The 21,177-nt window shown below is 49.2% G+C and overlaps 1 protein-coding gene across 1 annotated transcript in view; it reads left to right on the top strand.

The window, feature by feature from the left end:
- LOC128847881 (protein shisa-6-like) overlaps nt 1-21,177 on the top strand; it is a 77,150-nt gene that overhangs the window by 13,563 nt on the left and 42,410 nt on the right. Inside the window, exon 3 of the mRNA XM_054047616.1 lies at nt 3,736-3,896. Within this exon, the coding sequence (XP_053903591.1) occupies nt 3,736-3,896 (161 nt within the window). The remainder of the gene's footprint in view (nt 1-3,735; nt 3,897-21,177) is intronic.

Here is a 21,177-nt window from a genome sequence, read left to right on the forward strand (position 1 = left end):
CTAGCCCAGGGTGGGGGTCACTGCAAATAAATAGCAATAATGTCAAAATCTCTGTGATTGAAAAGCGACTCCTGGCATTTCCGGAGCACAGATGCTTTTCCCTAACCAATCCCTGAATAATCCTCAGAAACGTGTGCCCGAGGCCCAGTCCTGTGATGCTGGTCGGCGTGGAACAGCTATTGACTTTAGGGGGAGCTCCCCCTGCCCTGGACTTTCAGGATTGGTCCTGAAAGGACAAATCTGGCTCCAGGTCCCCCTGCCCGCCAGCATGCAGGATTGCAAATGCAGTGGGAAGAAATGTTTGCATTGTGCAGCAACAAGGGATCACAAGTGGGAGGAACGAATCCACCCATCAGGAAGGACTCGTGCACTAATGTTTAAGGCAGGGCAGGGCCTGGGGCCCTGGCTCCTGTTCCCAGTTCTGTCACTGGCTTGCTGGGTGACCTTGGGCCAGTCACCAAAGGCCATATTGCAATTCATTGTGTATCAGGATTTGGGTGGCCAGTTTGAGTCTCCTCAGTCCTGGTTTTGAGAGGCAATGAGCACCCACAACTCAGCGTGCAGTCGATGGCAGCCATCAGGACCGGCTCCAGGGTTTTTGCCGCCCCAAGCAGCAAAAAGAAAAAAAAAAAAAAAGCCGTGATCGCTATTTGCTCTACCGCTGCCACTTCAGTCTTCGGCGGCGATTCGGCGGCTGGTCCTTCCCTCTGAGAGGGAGCGAGGGACCTGCCGCCGAAGAGCCGGACGTGCCGCCCCTCTCTGTTGGTCGCCCCAAGCACCTGCTTGCGGGGCTGGTGCCTGGAGCCAGCCCTGGCAGACGTGTGGGCACACAGAGCCTTTGAGAAATCAGGCCATTGGTGTCTGGAGTTGGGCACTCAAACCGTTAGACACCCAAGATTAAGGGGCACACTTGAAAACATGGGGCTTAAGTGCTCTGGGCCTGATTCTCTTCCCCTGTTCTGGCCTCTTTGCCATGCTCAGGCCCTAACTAGTTTTCCCTTGCCATGGGGAAGCTCTTAGCTAGTGTGATTGGCTCCTACACTGGCTACTTACAGTTCTAGTGCAGGGGGTGAGGCAGAGTGCACCCCCAGCTGTTGTAAATTGGTGTAACTCCCAAGGCTGCTCTAATTCAGGCTAGGGCCAAGAGGATTAGGGAGCTGTAACTGAGTCATGAATGGGTGCCACCCTCCACTGAGCATATCTCACTCTCCCCTCTCTGTGTCTGTGTCATGCTGCATGTGTATGCCTACAGCTCCCTGCACAATTGGGACCTAGTCTTGGGGGGGTGGGGGGGCTCTACATGTAATCAGTCATAACTAAACATAGCTAAAAATACTTCCTGTCACAGTGAGGCCTGGTGGGAGGCCTGGGGCTGACCAGCTTTGCTCAGTTAGCCCTGCCCCGCCACACCTGGGCAGGGTGTGGGCGTTAGAAGGAAGAAAGCGTGGCAGGGAGAGGATGACAGGGGAGGGGTGTGGACTGACTGCTCCTTCCTGAGAGCCAGAGCTTGCTGTAGAGGGGAGGGGAGAGTAGGGAGTCTCTCTGCTGGAAGCCCTGAGGGAGAACAGGCATGGATATTAGAGCTCTTTTTGGCAGGGGCCTGGGGAAGAAGCCTGAATAAACCTAGGGCCAGAGACCAGTGAGAGGGCCAGGGTTTGCTTGGAGCTAAGGAGGAGTGAAGAGGACTGTTCACAGACCCTAAGAGTGAGCTGCAGAGGACACCCAGCATCAAGAGCAGAAGGTGCATGGTGGGCCCTGAGACAGGGGAGAAGAAATTTTTCCAGGCCTCAGTGCAAGGCCTGTGGACACTGATATCCTGGAAGGGGTGAGACTCAGTGTTTCTTAGCTTGAAGCAAGAGTGAAAGTAATTTAAGGGACTTACCGGTAAGCAGGGCCGGGGTCCTGAGCAAGGTGGCGGGGTGGGGCCTTTAAATCCCCGGGCCCTTTAAATTGCCTCTGGAGCCCAAGGGCTCCCGGCCACCGCCACCTCCCCTGGGGTCCGGTGGCGATTTAAAGGCCCTGAGGCTCCGGCTGCGGTAGCGACGGCTGGGAGCCCTGGGCCCTTTAAATTGCTGCCGGAGCCTGAGGGCTCCCGGCCGTCGTCGCTACCCCAGGCCTCTGGCAGCGGGGCTCGGGTGGTGATTTAAAGGACCCAGGGCTCCAGCCGCTGCCGGGAGCCTAGAACCTTTTTAAATTGGCGGCCTGGGGAAGCTGCCTCCTGCCGGTACAGTTGCTGTGTACTGACTCTTGCCAGTATGCCGTACCAGACCAGATCGGCTTACTTTCACCTCTGGCTGGAGGGCTCAATGGAAGGCAGTGGCAGCTGGGTGCAGTTGTGGAAGACCAAGGGGAAACTGAGGCAAAGTTGCTGCAGGGCTCCACTGGGCTGCGAGGGGGTGCTCTGGGACATTGAGTTTTGTAGCACTTCCCTTCCTCACAGGGATGTTGTGAACTAAAGTGCTTTGAAAGCCTCAGGTGGGTTCTTTGACAGAAGGAATCAAAGAACCGACCCCATAAAGAGGGACTGAGCCTAGAAGAAGAGCATTTCTTGTATAGTGCAAATTATTCCTGCAATGCATTGTGCACATGTATGGCATAGACTGAAATATTTTCAAAATGGAACAGACTCAGGTTCTAAACTCTGTCTTATATCGGACAATAGATAAGGCGTTCCAATAAAGATAGCAAATGTGAGCAACACCAATCTTATGCATATGCAATGGAGGAATTTCTTTGTTGGTACCCGAGGTGATTTTAGGCATGTTCCCTCTGTCTGAGAGAATTGAACCTTTCAATCTCAATCAGCTTTAAAACTCCGCCATCCCTTACAACCAAAACAGTCCTGCCCTTTCTCCTGCCGGTCGGGAGATAGCTGTTGGCTGCACTAAAAAATCAGTGTGTTTCATGCTATAGTTATTCCACTGTGTGTATGATACTCACAGATTAAATATCTTTCGAGTGTTCCTGCTTGCATGGGGAAATCACTAGATGCAATTTAGTACTACGGTGTTGAATGCAGATATTTTTTCCCCACAGAGAACCTTGTTCAATCTTGATGCCATCAGACAAGTCTCTAATGGGGAAGATGCCACAGATAAGCTTGCAGCTCTGATAGCTATAGCCCATGTGAAATATCTCAGCACTGGCCCTAATTCAAATCCCAACACCACCATGAACGCTTATTGGTCCCCCTGTGGGCAGAAAAAGCCAGGATTAAATGAGCAATGAGACTGAACTCCCCTTTGCACCTCCAGGAGGTACCTCCAGGATCAGGGTTGAGGAACATTGGCTTGGGGCTGGGTGGAAGCAGATTGAGGGAAACCTGCACTCCTGCTTCTCATGTTGCACCTGGCCTGGGGATCCCGTCTGCCCAGTAATCATTTTTATGAAAGCAGGGCTTTCTGCTACAGAAAGCAATTCAACAGCAATAGCAACGACAGCAAGGGCAGTGATGGAGAGAGAACACAACCTCAGGGTTAAGTGAATTAGTGGAAGCATGTGAAAGATTAAACAATAGCCAAACTCTCCGGTGAACAAATGGAGCTTTGTCCGGTAACGTACCCACGAAAAGACATGTAGCTCTTAAGCCACAAGGTTTTTTGTTGCCTTTGTATTTTTCCTTAACAAATCAAAGCACCAGAGGGTTCAAATAGAGACTGTAGATGAACAAGTGAAACCTTTGAATGTCAGCCTTGCTGCTTTGTGAACATGTTGTGTCCTCTTTCTGCGTTCCAGGGCTCTGGCAGACATCCTAAGGCAGCAGGGGCCAATCCCAATAGCACACTGTGAAAGAGAGACTATCTCGGCCATAGATACCCCTCCCAAAGAAAACACGCCTGTCCGAACATCCTCCAAAAACCACTACACCCCTGTGCGCACCTCTAAAAGCAATCCAGGTAAGTGTCACCATTCCACTTGGTTCTTACCCAGTCCATTGCTCCAATGTCATGTTGAATATGAGCAGAAGAGAAGCGGTAAAGTACATTACACTGCTCCACTTATTGGCAACAGCATTGAACGTGCTGGGTAAAAACTGTCTCTAAGAGGCAATCAGATCAGAACTGTATCGCAAGAAGCAGTTGTGATGGTTCTGTAAGTCATCCAGCTGCATTTGCTAAATTAGTTTGTCATGCTATGCAGGTATTTTAGAAATGTTAGAATCAGCAGCAAGTACATGAGAGGTTTGCTGAGAATTTACCATTGTCCCCTGATCCCCAACTCAACACACAGAGTGTGAAATATTGCCCAGGCTCCATGAATACTGCGGCTGGAAAGGAAGGAATCCACACAAGCTAGGATACCTCATCCAGTCAGAGAAAAGCCACATGTGGAAAGTGTGGCTGTGACCCAGATCTTCATATTAGGAAGGAGCATACAGGCACATGACAGATCCCAGGGAGGAGCATGGCCTAGAGGGTAGAGCACTGGACTGGCACTCAAGAGATCTGGGTTCTGTGCTGGGCCTGCAAGGTGTGCTTGAGCAAGTCACTTCAGCTTCCCCATCAATAGAGTGCGCTGGGGTCTCAGGATAAAAAGCACTGTGTAAGAGTGAGGGATTGGTTAGTCATTTCGTTACCTGCAGATAATCACAATGAAGATTTTTAAATATCATCATGGCTGCTAAGCACCTGTTGTGAAGTGAGATGTGGAGGATTCTCCATCGCTTGAAGTCTTTAAATTGAGTTTATGCATCCGAAGAAGTGGGCTGTAGTCCACGAAAGCTTATGCTCTAATAAATTTGTTAGTCTCTAAGGTGCCACAAGTACTCCTGTTCTTCTTTTTGCGGATACAGACTAACACGGCTGTTACTCTGTAAATTGAGTTTGGATGTCTTCCCACAAGATACGCTCTCATTCAATCAGGAGTTGTTAAGTTTGATGCGGGAGTTACTGGGTGACATTCTCCAGCCTGTTATACAGGAGATCAGATCAGATGATCATAATGGTTCCTTCTGGGACCTTCACATGGAAGCCAATAGGAGCCGAGGGTGCTCAGTAATGTGTGAGATTGGGCCCATACTGCTGTTGATTGTATTAAGTGTTGGTTTCAATGATCTAAGGACTTTCTTTTAATCTACCTTGATGCTCCTTCTGCTACATGAAGAAGACCACTAGGAAAGCTGGATGGGAGTTGCATCACTGTCATACAAAAGACCATACAGTCTTCACATGGTATTCACATACAGTACAACCCTAACTGATTGAAACTTGTGGATACAATGTTGCCCCACTGGTGATAATACTGGTAAGGGCTTCTTCAATGAACCCTGGGTGCCCCAGATTTGAATATAGCCCAGAGTCAGCCAGGCCCAGAGTGTAACCCCATTGCGTCTGGCTGACATTTGGGAAGCCAGCCACCTGGAGAATAAATTCACTTTACTCTGTATTCCTTCGGCTTTAAATGCACCTGCCCAAAGTCTGTACTTCTGCAATTGTGTCATTTTTTTAAACAGAAATAGTTGCAAGAATTTCACATGCATCCCACATTGCTGTTTCCATTTTGTTGCCAGTTTCTCACTTTTGTATTTTCCCTATATGTGCTGTTGAATTTTTGTTGTTGTTGCTTATTTTATATATGGGAAGAAGATTTCTGGTAGTAGAGGACTCTTTAAACCAGCATATCCAGTGCCTGGAAGTTGAAACTTGACAAATTCAAACAAGAAATAAGGTGCAAAGTTTTAAGGATAATTAACCATTGGCACAATTTGCCAAAGCATGTGGTGGATTCTCCATTATATGAATTATTTAAATGAAGATTGGGATGTCTTTCTAAAAGATACACTCTAGTTCAACCAAAATTTGGGGGCTTTATACAGGAATCACTGGGTGAAATTCTATGGCCTACGTTACGCAGGAGGCCAGATCAGATTATCATAATTGTCCCTTCTGGTGGTAGTATCCATGAATCAATTATTAGGTTTCCATGGCTGTGTCGTGGTGACTGTTAGAGAGACGCTGTGCACAGCAATGTCGTGATCCTGAGGAGACTGGATCAGTTGACCATGAGCTCTAGAGTTCCCAAACGTTGCTAAGAACAAAGGGCCCGAGAGGTCCCAGGAGAAAGGACTTTTTTTCTCTCCTCTGTTTAATTGATCAGAGACCAAAGAACCCTGCAGAACTAGCCAGTGGAATCTTACCTGTGAAATAAACTGAGTAATAACGATTCAAGGTGGAGAATGGGACTGCACACTGAATCATCTATAGGAGGCAGGGTGTGCTTGGGTGGCCAGGGCTCTGGCACTTAAAGGACTTTGTAACTCTTTTGGGGTGATACAACCACAAGAATTAAAGAGGACATGGTGCTCTGGTTTTGTACACAGGGTCTTCAGTTGGCTTGAGCTTTTTTTGGGCTTGGCAGGGTGGTCTATTGCTTTCCTTTCAGGCTAGTGAACTAAATGTGTTGTCCCCAGAAGAAGATAATTTGGCAGGGAACTTGTTTGGTAGGAAGTGCCAGGCCAACAAAGAATCAGAAAGAGAAACAAGGAACTCCAGTCTGCATGCAGAAGAGACCAGTTGGACTTAGTGAGCCTGGGTTAGATGCAATACTAAGGCTCTATCACAGATGGAAAGTACCAGAGGGGAAAAAGGGAAGATTTGCAAGGGAATTAGCTGATTCCAGTGTTTTCAGCTTCTGGAGTCTCCTCAAGAGCTGACAGGTCAGGTGGGTGCTCCAAGGAGTGACTAGGAGGTCAGCAGAGGTACAGTAGGAGGTCAGGATCAGAAGCACAGACACTAGCTTCATGTGTGCCTAAAGATGACAGGCTGGTAGGGTTTCATGGCTCTCTGATTGGTTATTTCTCTGCTAGTGCAACATCAGGCTACACACTAAAGTGCAACATCCAGTGCTGGGTCTAATGCGATTCTTGCAGGAGGAGTGGGGCAGAGCGGGAACCAGGGAACAGAAATGGGTGCAAAGGAGGGGAAGTTGATTCAGATTCTGTTCATGTTTTAGCAAATGCCATTGGAAAAGAGCTTGCGGAGAAAAGCTCCTGCTACACAGATGGGGCTGAAAGAGGCCTTGGCAATGGTGGGATGGGATATGGAGAATGCCCACAAACCTCTCAAGGAAGTGGTGGAACTGACCATAAAGAAATGCAATTCAGATAAAGCTTGCTGAGGACATGAACAGGTGCAATGGCTGATGGGAACTATTGCCATCTCTATGTGGGGCAAGCCACCGAGAGCAAACAGAAGCCACAGGGTACCCACCATCCCAATGGGAGAGGTGAGGGCCTTGGATCTAAGGAGGTGGCACTAGGTTTCCAATGGTTTCTCCCACCTTTGGTTTCTTTTTTCTTTGGGTCTTTGAGGCACACTGGGCCCAAGCCTGATGTAATTCTTGGGAGAAAAGGTGGCCTGGGGAGAAAAACCCTATGTCCGTTTTGTAAGGAAGGAAACCTTCATTCTCAACTAAACCTCCCTGTGCAACATTGCTTCTGCCACACTCTCCAGGAACGGTGAATGCAGGCTATCTTGCCGGAGCCAGGATTTATTTTCCCCTCTGAATTCTCGACAGGCCTGGGGCCATGAGTGTGTAAAGGACATCTCCATGGCCTAGCAATTGGGGAGCAGCAAAAGAGCTGATAATGTTGCTACTTCTCTTTTCCTCCTCCTCCTGTCAAGTTCGTTGCAGATTGGATTGGCAGGGAAGTGGCTTATGCCCTTTCCCTGCAGCTGTGGTTTCTGTTTCCCATGCTGTAACCCACCACTGCCATTTTTGGTGATGTTAGGAGCCGTGCTGCCAAGAGGTGAAAGCTGGGCCTGAGACTGGTTGGGCAGGCGCACACCTCTCCAGCTGTGCACCATCTGATCAGTATGAGCTACAGCACCCACTGCAGCCAGAAGTGTTTCTCCTTCCCTCCCACCCAGACGTCTTCTTCTTTCACGGTGTGCTGTTGTAAACAACAGGTAACACCCACGTCTTCACTACCCACCGTATCGGCAAGTAGCAATCGATTTATCTGGGATCGATATATCGCATCTCGTTAGGACGCGATATATTGATCCCCGAACACGCTCACTGTCGACTCCGGAACTCCACCAGAGCGAGCGGCGGTAGCGCAGTAGATGGGGGAGCCGCAGCCGTCGATCCAGCTCTGTGTGTACCCAGGTAATTCGATCCAAGATACTTCGACTTCAGCTACGCTATTCGCGTAGCTGAAGTTGCGTATCTTGGATCGATTTCCCCCCCTACCCCCAGTGTAGACCAGCCCAATAGAGCATTTATCTAATCCAGCTAGCTACTGGCATTCCTAATGCATCCATCACTGTGGCACCTGGAGACATGTCAAACAGACAATCCTGTGTAATTGTCAACTTCTTTCTCCTCAGCCATGGTCTTTGCTTGTTGCTGGTATTCTGACACCTGTTTAATAGTCAGTTGTATACATTTGGGCCTTCGTAGCTGAGAATCATGGACGGGAATAAGGAAGAATGAGTGAACAGTGGGAAATCTGCTGGGCCACCGGGTGTTTGAAGAACATAGTATATGAATAGCAACATGATGAGAGCATCTCTGAGCTCCATAGGAGAGGCCCTACACTGTTTGGTGCTAGACATCAGTGACACGTTAGAAGCAACATCAGAGAAGTGGGTAGGGGAAGAGACTATGAAAGCTCCTGTGACAATGGTGCTGATGCTCAGGAGAACTAATGGAGAAAATGAGGCCCAGATTCTCAAATCAGCTTCACCAGCGGAGACACCGCAGAGGGCAGAATGGAGAGAATTGGTTGGCGTGGCAGATTACCTTCCCAAAGAGTGGGTGACCAAACCACAGGCTAGGCTAGAACTGCCAAGATGCTGCCAGCCAGGAGCTTTCTGAACAGAGCTTCTCCTTAGGAGAGGACCAGCACAGGTCTCCCACTGGTGGGGGAGGGTTTCACAGCAGTGGTGTGGACAGACTCTCCATTCCTAAACCAAACCCACACAACCACCCCCAAAATAAAACTCCAAAAGGTGCCTTGGGCCAGAGCTGCAGCTGGTGTAAATCAGCAGAGCTCCAGCGAGGTCAGTGGGCCTGATCCGCAGCCGGTGTAAATCAGCGTAGCTCCAGTGACGTTAGTGACCTGTGCCAATTTGCACACAGTCTTTTCTCTGTGGCCATATCCTGGCCCCTTCTGAGGCTTCTTCATACACCAGCATTTCCCACTGACTGCAGTGCTGTAAGGGAGCGGAGACTCAGACCCCCTGGAGTTACGTTTGTGTAATATTCACATAAGAGGACAATCCATAAGTGCTAGGAGGTCCTCTCTGCCTGCTTTACACCACTCCAGCCCTGGGAGTTCCCCCTATGTAGGGAGAATGCCCAGGGAGGTTCCACGCTGACTGCTAGCACATGGGGACATGGCTGCTGGGTATAACTGTTGCAGGGGACCAAACAGGCCTCTGACTGGCCTCACGATCAGGCAACCACCTTTGTCTCCCAGCGCCCAGGCTGTGCTGGATGGAGCTTGGCGGGAGAAGAGAATGTGGCCCAGGGAGTCAGAGCTTTACATCCTGTGGGCTCCAGAATCCTGAAGATACCAATTGTTCTCACAAAACAAACCCAGTGAACTCAGTTTGAACCCAGCGCCGGCACACAGGTGGGGAGCTCGACCTCTGGAACAGGAGGTGCTGGTTCATCTAGCCAGAGACCATTTCATAGTGTTAAAAATCTCCTGTGCCAGCCTCCACATTAGGCCTTTTGGCACCTGCATATCTGAAGAGCAACCTATTGATGGGATTACCACTTTGAATGCAGAAAACAACACAGGTCAAAGCTCTGATTAGCCTGGTATATCTGGGAAAGGCTTTTAATAATCCATCTGAGTCAGGCTATTCCAGAAACGCACACATTCAAAGTGCTGTTTTCAGCAGCTCCTTCCACCTAAGGGCATATTCTGAGCTTGCTCTGCATACGAAGGAGTGCCGGAGACGCTCTCCGTCCTTCCAGAAATTGTAACTAACGTGTCTAGCCAAACCCAGGCAGAGCAGCACAGGACATTTGCCATTGCAATCATTGCACAGATGAGGCAATAATTGCCATTGAATCCTAGCTGTGTGTGGGATGGCAGTCCAGAGTGAACACTGGCTGTATAGGAAGGGATAATGGTGGGCAGGGCAGAGAACCCCTCAAAGTCTGAATGCTTCTTTGGAGGTTCTCTGATCTCATCCAAACTTTGGAAATTGTCTTCTTCCCTCTTCCCCTTCTCTCGCTCTCCTCTGCTCTGTCTCCCAAGTCTCTAGCTGGGTCCCTGCCTCTGATTTCCTTCCCTAGCCTGTACAATCAACTCTCTGGCTTCTCCCCACAACCTGGAGCTGATAATGCACCTGTGACTTTGTTCTAATGAAGTTTCCAAGGATCAATCCAGAAATGTGCATCAGAGACGTGGGGCCGATTCTCTGCTGCTTTGCAGTTTGTGTCATCATTCAGAGTGAGTTCAAGGTGGGTAGAAAACGATACGCAGTCCAAGTGCTAGCACTTTACAGCCACTTTGCTTAATGTAAGTGATGACTCAAGAATCAGGCCCGTGGTATGGAAAACCCCCAGGGAGCTCCAGTAACACAACATTTCATTTCACTTCACTTTATTAGTGTCTCAATTTTCATTCATTTGAAATGGAAAGAAATAAACCCAGTCTGCCTTGACACCTGGGAGATCTGAACAAGGCTGATTCTGTTCAAAGCCACTCCACGCTGCTTTACAGTCCTCCAATCACAGCTCTCTTGCTCCAAGCCCCAAGTGTCTCTTGCAGCCTGCCCCCCAGCCCTCCTCAGGAAAGCCCCAAATTACCACTGAAGAGTTTCCACAGCTTTGGCAGATTCTCTGGGGCAAGATCTGGTTTGCATTTCAGCCTTTTTGTATTTCCTGAGCAGCAAAGAGCAGAAAGCAGCCAGATCTGCCCAGCTGAGAGTTGCCCTGGGTGGGAATCATTGGCCTATATATCGAAAGTTCTTATTCTCTCTGAAGTTCCAAGCTCGTGCCCTAACCCTAGGCCATCCGTGTTTTCCATTCAGATTGTCTGATGGGGCGACGTTAAGTACCAACTATGGAGATTGGTTCTGTGCTATAGATACTGGACCCAGACCACAAACTCATTGCACACACAGACCACCAAACACACAGATGACAATGCCTCCTCCTCCTTTATCAACATAAACCTGCCTGCTATTTCATCAGCAGCACAGGAAGGCAAGGTCTCTTCCCCAAGGAGAGTGCCATCCAAACAGAAAATACACAGCTAGGGATGGACCAGAAAAGTGCATGAATGAACAATGAGGTTATCTTGCATCATGGGAATTCTATTATTTCAGTTAGACTTTTAAAAAAGATTTAAATGATTTCATTTCTCTTTACTTTTCCCTTTCCTAGCCTCAGGCTTCTGCTCTTGGGGCTAGCCTGCTCTGCATTTAAAAGCTTTACAAGCATAGCTGTGTCAGTTAGGAGTGTGGAAATATTACAGGCCCCTTAACCAGCAGAGCTGTGCCAGCAAAATCTGTAGTGTAGGTGCAGTTATACATGGAAAAAAAGTCCTTTTCCTGGTATAGGTTATTTCATTCAGGGAACTGGTATAAGCTGTACCAGTAAACACTCACGTTTATACCACTCATGTCTTTTACAGTACTCATGTCTACACTAGTGTGGTTTGCCAGTATAGCTCAGCCTGTAGAAATAAACCCTTTCTAGTGTAGACAAGGCCTGAGACTCGGGCCTCTGCCACTGTCATCAAAATCTCAGAGCTTTTGGTGTTATCACAGGAGTATTTGCTGAAAAGGCCCTGGCTTTGGGTGCTAAAACCATGAAAATGACATGGAAGTACAGCTGATCAACAGTTTTCATTCAAAACTTTCTTTTATTTTTTTGACAGAAACAAACTTTTTGTTTTCTGACTGCACACTTCCATGATAACCTTCTGTTTTATTTCAAAAAATTCCTGTTTTTCGTTGGAACAGAGTATTTCAAAAGTTTAAATTTGGGGGGGTTTACCGCTTTTCTCTCCTTTCTCCCCCTTTATTCCTTGTTACCAGTGAATGCAACATAATCAGTGATGTTGAGAGGTTTGGTTGGGTTTTGGTTGTTTTTCACTTTCCTGTTTTTCCTTTTCCCACTCTGGAACTTTTCAAAACTTCTTCAACTTGGAAAGATGACAGAACAGCAAAAGGTAAGATGGAACTCTAACTGCTGCCATGTCATTTTTCCAGAGTTGGAGAAGCCTGGAAAGTCACAGAGCAGCAGAGTTTGGGTTGCATTTCCCCTTTGCTACTTTGTAATAGAAAAAACAGAGGGATGGGGAATAAAATCCTGGCTATTACTCATTTTGTTGCATGCAGTGGCAAAAGGTGCGGGAGGAAAACGAAAAGAGGGAAAAAGCCTAAAATTCACAATTTTAAAAACTTAACATTTTTTGAAAAAAAAAAAAAAAAAAAATCACAAATCTGTGTTTTGATTTCAAGCCACTAAAATGACCCACCAGGTGGCAAAAGCTCCCTGCTAAGGATGTGTTCTCCAGTGACATTATGTAATAAGGCATGACAAATAACCACAGATTCTCAAAGTTACCTGTCAGGCAACGAGAGTGCTCTGGCACAGCCCGGTGCCTGGGTTGCAAGGTGGAACCTCACTCAGGGGTGAGGCAAGCATTTCATCAATCAAAATGGATAATATGTGAAATAATCCAAAACTGTTTGACTGCTCCAGAAAAGTGACACTTCTGTAGTAATAAGTGTGGCTCTGAATACACTAATGAGCCATGGACCCAATGTAAAGGATGAAGCTAAGGGATGAATGATCATGCCACTGGTGAAGAGACTGTGAAGGAATTTAACATTCCCTCCACAGAGGGCAGTCCTCAAGCCACAAGGCCAGGCTCTGCAGCTCTTATCAGGAGCAAGGATAGCTAGAAATGGTGGGTTACTATGGCAACAATATCTGTTTGAAAAAGAGAGACTAATAAAAGTAGTGAGAGGGCGAGTGGCTGAAGAATATAGATTTACTTTGAAACAGAGTATCACAGTGAGACGTGACTTGTTCCAGACAACAGAACAAACCATGAGGAGAACATGGGAAATAAATTGAACCAGGCGTTCCTGGTAGCAGGAGCCCGTATAGGAGAGAGCTGGTTGTGATGGAAAAGTGCACCTGACAACCTCGTGGGTGCTCGGTGTTATGTGAGTGTCCTGGGAGCACCACAATGGAGGGGTGTGTGTCCGACACATGGAGTGCCCCCACAGACATGGGTCGCATTGCTTCTTGCCCACTGCACAAGGGCATCTGGCCTTACAGCCACAGGAGGCACGTATGTGTGTGCCCTCCTGTCTGAACCAGGCCAGGAGTAAGAGCAAACGGGCACGTTGGAGGCGTGAGCAGAAGGAAGAAAACTGACCAAACTCCCAGTGAGTGTGTGTGTGGGGTGAGGAGGGGGCACAGAGCTCCATCTGTCTGCACAGTCAGAGGGGTCACCCTAAGAGTCTGGGTACTTATCCCAACAACTCAGATCTCTGCGTCTCCAGAGCTGGGCTGGGAGTCTCTGAGGCTTCTTCTGTTTCCCACTGCCATGGGGAGTGTTTTCTCCTCATGTTTCACCACATCTGCTACTTGTTGGAACCAGGAAACACTGTTGGGATGGGGAGTGGAGCAGTTACCTGCATGGGATTTGAACCCGAAAAGATTTGAGCAAAGGTTCAGGTCAGACTGTCTATCTCTCCTGCACGAAACAGCAGGGCTCTGCCCCATCTCATAGCCCATCCCCCCAGATTGAGGGGCAGAAGGCACAAGTAAGACACTGTGGTGTGGGGGTCTGGCCCAGCTCTAACCTAGAGGATCTCTTAGTGACACCATGGGATGAAGTGTGGTAGGAACAAAGGCTGGAGTTCAGTACCCCTGTGTGTGAGAAGGAAAGACAGGGCAGTGAAGGAAGGAATTCCCTCCCCCAGGAAATGCTGGGGTCCTCGGTTAAAATTAGCAGCAGGTCCCCCCAGCACTCAATGCCTTGGAAGGTGCAGTCAGCCTGAGACAGCCTGTTATCCCGACATTCACCCCAAGTTGCAACGAGGGGAGGGGTAGTAGGTTACCTGAGGCTCAAAGACTTTGGGGGCAGGAGGATCACCCTTGGACTCAGATGCTGGTGGACAGGGAGGTCACCCTAAGCTTGGGAAACTGATGGGAAAGGGAGGTCACCCTGGGACTGGGGGGCTAATGGGCAGGGGGAGGTCACCCCAGGACCGGGCAGGCTTGTGGGTGGGGTGGGTCCATTCTTCCCAATTCTCCCCAGCCACACGGCCAACATGTGTCATGCCCTGGGGCCCCACCGCCCTCTCTGATAATCATGTCAAAAGGAAGCCACCCCTTCTCCGTGGGAGAGGCAGAGCAACTAGTTCTTCCTGCTGTTACTGAGGCCTGGTCTACGCTGTGGAGTTAGGTTGACCTAACTCTGTAAGCATCTACACCAGGGATCTCAAACTCAAATCACCACGAGGGCCACATGAGGACTAGTACATTGGCCCGAGGGCCGCATCACTGAAACCTTTTCATACAACGATACAAAAGTATAGTCAAAAATGAAAAAAATGAAGAGTAATATAGTATGCTATTAAAAGCCCATGTATTAACTTTTTAAAACTGTAATGCGAAGAGGGGTTTTAATAAAATATAAACACCTGTAATTATTCCTTATGTGGTCAGTAACACTGATGATGATCTACACTAACAGTCTATCAACATACCTGTAATGGCAGGAACTTTTAAAAGTAACTATTCATACAAGATACGTTGTCACTTTTAACAAACATTCTCCCCAACTACTCACAGCAAAGAATTATACATGCTGAACTTCATACCTCCGACTGCTCTTCTAGTCCGTGAGGCCCCGCCCATGCCCTGCCTCTTCCCACCCCTTCCCCGCCCCTATTCCACCCCCTTCCCCATATCCCCGCCCCAGCCCCGCCTCTTCTCTGCCTCCTCCCCTGAGCATGCTGCATGTCCGCTCCTCCCCCCTCCCTCCTGGAAAGTCCTAAGCTGTTTGGCAGCAGGAACCGCTGGGAGGGAGGCGGAGGAGCAGGGACGCGGCGCCCTCGGGGGGTGGGGGAGAAGGAGGGATGGGAGGTGAGGGGAGCTTGGCTGTCAATGGAGCTGGCGCATATGGTGGGCCGCAGGAAATAACTCTGTGGGCCGCATGCAGCCCGCAGGCCATGTGTTTGAGACCCCTGATCTACACTAACATGTCGCTCCCGCTAACGTAAGTTGCCCAGTACACTGACCTAATAACTCCACCTCTATGAGAGGTGTAGCGCTTAGGTCGATGTAGTTAGGTCGACGCAGTGTCCATGTAGACACTCTGAGCTGTCAGCCCCGGCAGTAGGGCTGCAGTCTGTCAGTGCCTGGTGAGGATGTTCATCACCGACAGAAGCAGCATAGTGTGGACATGAAAAATCGATTCAATTACTGCATGGGCTCTATGTTGATGTAACTTACGTTGACTTAATTTTGCTGTGTAGACTGGCCCAGAGTGCTTGGTGTTCTGGGCCTGTGATTCTCCACACCAGAGCAGCACACACCATTTCTACAACATCATTTGTGCCAGGGCTTTTCCCTCTTTCTCTGTGTGCGCATTGTCTGCACAAAGTCAGCCAGTGTCGCCAACTCTCCGATTTTGTTGCAACTCACACAATATTTGGGGGGTTTCGTCAAGCTCCTGGAATCAGGTGATCGTGAGAGAATCTCAGCTTTCATATAATAAAAAAGAGGAAGTTTCTAGCCCTCAAGCTTGTGAAAAAAGGCTTAAAAACTTGACCTGAGTGCACCCTAACGGGTCAAGCACCAGAAAGCAAATGGAAACGCTGTCTAGTATTTAGGAAACCTCATGATTTTGAAGCCAGTCTCATGGTTTTGGGGATCCCGGCTCCTGACGTGACTGCGATGCTGCAGTAATTTCCTCACAGCGATTAGCTTTCCAGAATTCCCCCTCGTGTCGTGGCAAAGGCCCGCTCTTGGCTGGAGCTGTTCAGCAGTTGGTTGTGAGCAGTCAGATGCGAGCTGGTTTGGTCAGTCCCATGATGTGTTCCCGTCCCTTCCCTGGAAATGCGCAGTTCCCACATGCGGGAGTCATGCTCCCCAGCCAGCAGTTCCCTCTCCATGAATGACGCCAGGCCCTAGCTTCATCCAGCTGGGCCCAAGAACATCCCTGCTAGACAACGCCTTGCCTGTGTGTCTGCAGGAGGGTCGCACAGCCAGGTGCCAGCATGGGCTGGCCAATTCAATAACCATTCAACTGGGTGGCCTTGGGCCTGTCTGTTACTACAGGTTTCAGAGTAGCAGCCGTGTTAGTCTGTGTTACTACACTGCAGGGCGGGTCTATATAAAGCCCTGGGGTTGGGGGCAGGACAGGGTGGATCTGTGTTAAGCCCTGGGGGTGGGGGCAGGGAGGGCTCGGTCCATGTAAAGCCCTGGGGGCAGGGGCAGGACAGGGTGGATCTGTGTTACTCCCTGGGGGCGGGGGCAGGACAGGGTGGATCTGTGTTAAGCCCTGCGGGTGGGGGCAGGGCGGACTAGGTCCATGTAAAGCCCTGGGGGTGGGGGCAGGACAGGGTGGGTCTTTCAATTCAATTGAATCAACATTTTCTAACAGAAAATGCTTCTCTTAGACACTTCTAACCAGTTCTAGTAAATCGTGCAGCGAGGAGGTAAGGGAAAGTGGGGATAAGACAAAATGGAGAGATAAATGTCCACCACGGGGAAGCCGTCATCTCCTGGGGCAAGTGCTCAGCTCCTATTTAGACCCTTGATCTGAGTGGCCAGATTTTCCAAAATGGCCAGCACCCAGCGCCTTCCTCTGGAAACAGTGAATACCCTGCCCCTGAGAACAGTGGAGAGCCCAGGAAATCTGGGCCAAACAGGAAACAGGTAGGCTCTGGAGAAAAGGAGATCTGGGAACTAGGAATGAGGGTGCATCATGGGAGATGTGGTCTGACCAGGAAGTCCAGCCTATAGACGAGAATAAGAGCCTGAGACACCCAAATTACAATTCCCATGAGGCACTGGAGCAGCATATCAAAATCAAAATATTTCAGTTTTCAATTTTTCACCAAAAAGTTAACATTTTCCAAGGAAAAGTCCCATTTGCCAACCAACTCCGGTTCTTCCTGTAGCTTTGTTGTGCGGCATTGAACAAGAATGCTTTTCAGTGCTGGGTGAACTTTTCCCTATCTACCTTGCAAAGTTTCCACGAGTTTAATCATTGATTGTTAGAACAAGTTGAGGTCTTTAAGTGAAAGGCAAATCCCCAGGTTTTCTTCCATTAATCAGAGCAATTTACAGAAAACAACACTTTGAAAGGTTATTAAAGACAGTTAGTAACCTCTATTGACTACAGTTAAATTGAAAAATAATAGGACAAATTGCATCTGATACTATGAAATATTAAATCTTACTAAGAATCCTCTGTTTGGTGATTTGTCCCCCATTCCATGACTGCTAGTCCCATCACACGCCATACTGTCTCAAACACAATGATGGGGAATTAGCAGCAACATTGCATTCTGGCTGTGTGGATGGATGTTTTCAGCCCTGCCACAAAGTCTGTCACTGCTCTGTCAGCCCCCCCATGAACTGTGCTAGCATCATATCTCTTGGTCTTAAAATGCCTCTGCCGATAGCCATCTCTGTCTAAAATACTCCTGTGGGAATGTTGGAAAAGGCCTCCCTCGCTGTCCTCACAGAATGAGGCCTCCACACTCGGCGTGGGAACAATCACACTGAGAGATGACAAGCAAAATATTATTTCTCAGCCCTGGGACTTTCTATCAGGCATTCCCTCTGCCCCACAGCCCAGCAAACCAGCCCAACCTGCAACACCACTGCAGCTTCCGCCCCGTAGCAGCCATGTTCCTTTTCTGTCCCCACAGTACCTACTCCACCTCCCGGCTCCTCGCGGCAAGCTCTCAGGGTTGTGCCATTGCCTCTCAGGATACAGGCCTGATTAAATCCCTTCTGCACGGACTGGGTCCAGCTTCATTTCCTTCACACTTTTAAAGTTCATTATGAGCAAAAGGCTGATGTTCATTGAAAAGGAACAGCCTGCCCTGCCTGGAACTGGCTAGCCCCAACTAATTAGCCTGCCTGTCACATCTCAGAAGAGGTGTGGGACTTAATTAGCTACCTGCAGAGGGTCTGATGCCCAATAAAAGAGCAGCAGGCAGCTGCTACCTACAAGGTCAGTGAGTGGGATTACAGAGCTCTCCAGGCAGGGAGGCCCTGAATTAGCTGGGGAAAGGCTGCAGGACCATACAGGCAGCAGAGAGGCCTGGTGCCTTGCAGAGGAAGGAGCTGCTGCTAGAATCCAGAGACTTTTGTTTAGGGACTTTTAAGTTTTGTCAGGGCTTTGAGGTAAGAGCCTTGAAACCATTGTGCAAGTGCTCCTTTTGGAATGCTTCAGTAAATGGAGATACACTGCAGTTAAGTAGCGAGTTCAGCTTCTCCTTGACTGGGCTGTTAAAGTGACCTCATTGTTGAGGGGGAAACTGAGGCAGGCCACAGCAGGGCCACAGTTACAAGGGGGTGCCTGGGAATTGGGGGTGCCCCTTTCACAATCATCTGAGCATTACTGCTGGGAGGGAAAACTGGTTACAGGGTGACCAATATACAAGAGTATGAATATGATGGGCTAGCAGGGTGTCCTTGCATCCATTTGCTGTGAGTCTGTTCTCAGGTGAATTTATCCGTCCCATCCCAGGTGAGTTAATCTGTGGGGCTGGGCATCAAGGCACCTTGGAGGCTTTCAGGTTTCTGATTTTGCTGTGTTTTCTACTTCAGAAGCTATAATAAACTACTTCACCAAAGAGCTGCCTACTATCAAAGCCACACAGTGTGGGCAAATAGAACATGTTCTATCCATTCTTATGGATGCAGTCCCAGAAGAAGCATTTCCTTTCCTGGATTGGCACATAAGGAAGCGGTGACGGTTGTAGAGGGCTTCTTAGACGTAGGATTGATTGGCTCTGATGAGCCTCAAGTGGAACGGGGGCTCTTAGAGTTCTGTCTTGTCCTCCTTTACTTTTTTTATCACTAGACTCTTGTGGCATTATTGAGAGTAGTCCTAGGAGACAACAAATTGATGATACTGTGGGACTCCGCTCACCTAACGTAGTTATATCCGTGCTTATCTATCACAGAGCTCTGATAGATAAGAGAGGCTTGTGAATAATGGTTGCTATTCTCCTGATTTAGACAGGGGAATAGTGCGTGGTGGAAGGTAAATTGTCAGGAGCTGCTGTTAGCCCCTGGCTGATGGGTTTGAGAATTACTATACAGGCTATGAATGGTCACAAACATGGACTACATCACAGCAATGTGGGACGTGAGTTCTAGTGTGTCAGAGACCCTGCCCTCAAAAGCTCACATCAAGGGGCTGTTCCAGTGCATCAGCTGGCTTAGCCTTTGTCCTTTCGGGGCCTAGTAGCCTTTCAGCTTTGGTGTGGAACAACGTTGTCAACATCCTACAACCCTCCCTTGGCAATCAGGAAATTGTAATGGCTCACTCACCCATCCATTGCATAATGTTCTACTTCGCTCCTTTCTCCTGGTGCGGGTGGCCACGGGGCATCTCTAAGGCAGCAGGATTCCTCTGAGGGCAATTAACATAGAGACAGATGCTTGGAGAGAGTCTGCGATCGCTCCTCCTTGTGAATGAAGAAAGCAGTTTAGTTCTCGGCTCCGGCATAGTGCTTGGATCCCACAGTGGGGGAAGAGAGAGCGAGGGACTGCCAGTTTTAATATTACAAATACACATCACATTGTCTGTGAATGCTGTGCAGCTCGCTGTTCCCCTGTCTGAGCACTGGAGGGCATGGCATCTGCTGCAGTTTCTTATCTCCCACTCCTCCCTTCAGCGCTGAATGATTTCTGTTGTATGGGCTCGTCCCTGCTTCCCTTGTGAATAGAGCTGTTCAGGGAGATCAGGCTGTCTCCATTCAAACCTGGGAGAGTCTTTTCCCTGGAAGGGCAGGGCTGGCTAGCCCAGTGCATTGCTGCTGGGCTTGCGGCATGTCCTAGACTGCCCATCCTGCTTTGTAAGAGACGCTCTTCCCCAAACACGCTCCTTGTATGTGTCTGCCGGGGTCACTTGAGCTTTGAGACTGAGGAGAAAATGATCCCCTGCAGTATCACACCTCCCCCCACAGAGTCACACCTCCTGTTCCCTGGCAGTGTTATTTCCACTAAACGCTCCTGCTCACAGCTTTGCCTCTTCTCCAGCCATCACCTTTATTTACACCAATGGCAGGCCTTAATGGTCAAAAGACCCAGAGCAGCCTCTGCCTGTGTATTTGTGGACATGGCTTGTCCTGTTAGAGGGCTCTGCATATAGCATCTATAGCGATGAGTTGTCTTCTGACACCCGGGCAGTTGAATTCTGTTCTCAGTCACCTCTGGGGAAGCCAGTGGGGTTGCATGGGGTGTGATTGAGAACAGAACAGACTCCCTAATTCTAACATCTCAGGGGCTCTTGTGGGCAATTCAGTGGGTACCAAATGCTGACCATTTACCCGGGGTACAAAAGGCAAACTTGGCAGGAGACTTCGCGTAAGCCTTGGAATGGGTCTTCCCTCCTGACACACTGCTGGGCCCTCTGCAGTTTGCCCTGGTATGTACGAGTGCTGAGAGGGACCCTCCTGGGGCTGGATTGCCTCACAGAGAAAAATGTTACTCAGGGTTAATTGGTTCCAGACATAGCTCTGCCCTGGGATCCGCACACGGGGCTTGAGAGGAAGGGTTTGATGTTGTCCTAAGGGCTGAGTGCCATGGGGCAGTGCCAGTGGGCCCTTCCCTGGCTCTGTGAAGCCTGCACAAGTCTCTGTGTACCATGCCAGTGGACCATAAATTTTGCACAGGCCCAGAAGTCATTTCGGGAAGGGCAGATGCTGAAGTGGGATTGTTTCCTCATTGACTTTGACTCCAATTCATCGGCTGCCTCTAGGCAAGTGGAATTGATGGGCAAGGCCCCACCTCCTGACTGCGCACAGCACTGCAACTGCCCCACGCAGCACCAGGCACGCCATGTTTGCATATAGTCAGCCTCTCCGAGGCTCCTGGCAGCTTCCATCACCAGCAGCAGCCAAGGCCAGTGGGGCGCTACCTGCTTGTGGGGCCTTGCATGTCCCAGGCTCCCCAGTTGCTTTACAAATAGAAATGTAATTGCTGTACCAGGCA

Source organism: Malaclemys terrapin, chromosome 13, assembly GCF_027887155.1.
Source record: "Malaclemys terrapin pileata isolate rMalTer1 chromosome 13, rMalTer1.hap1, whole genome shotgun sequence".
NCBI lineage: Eukaryota > Metazoa > Chordata > Testudines > Emydidae > Malaclemys > Malaclemys terrapin.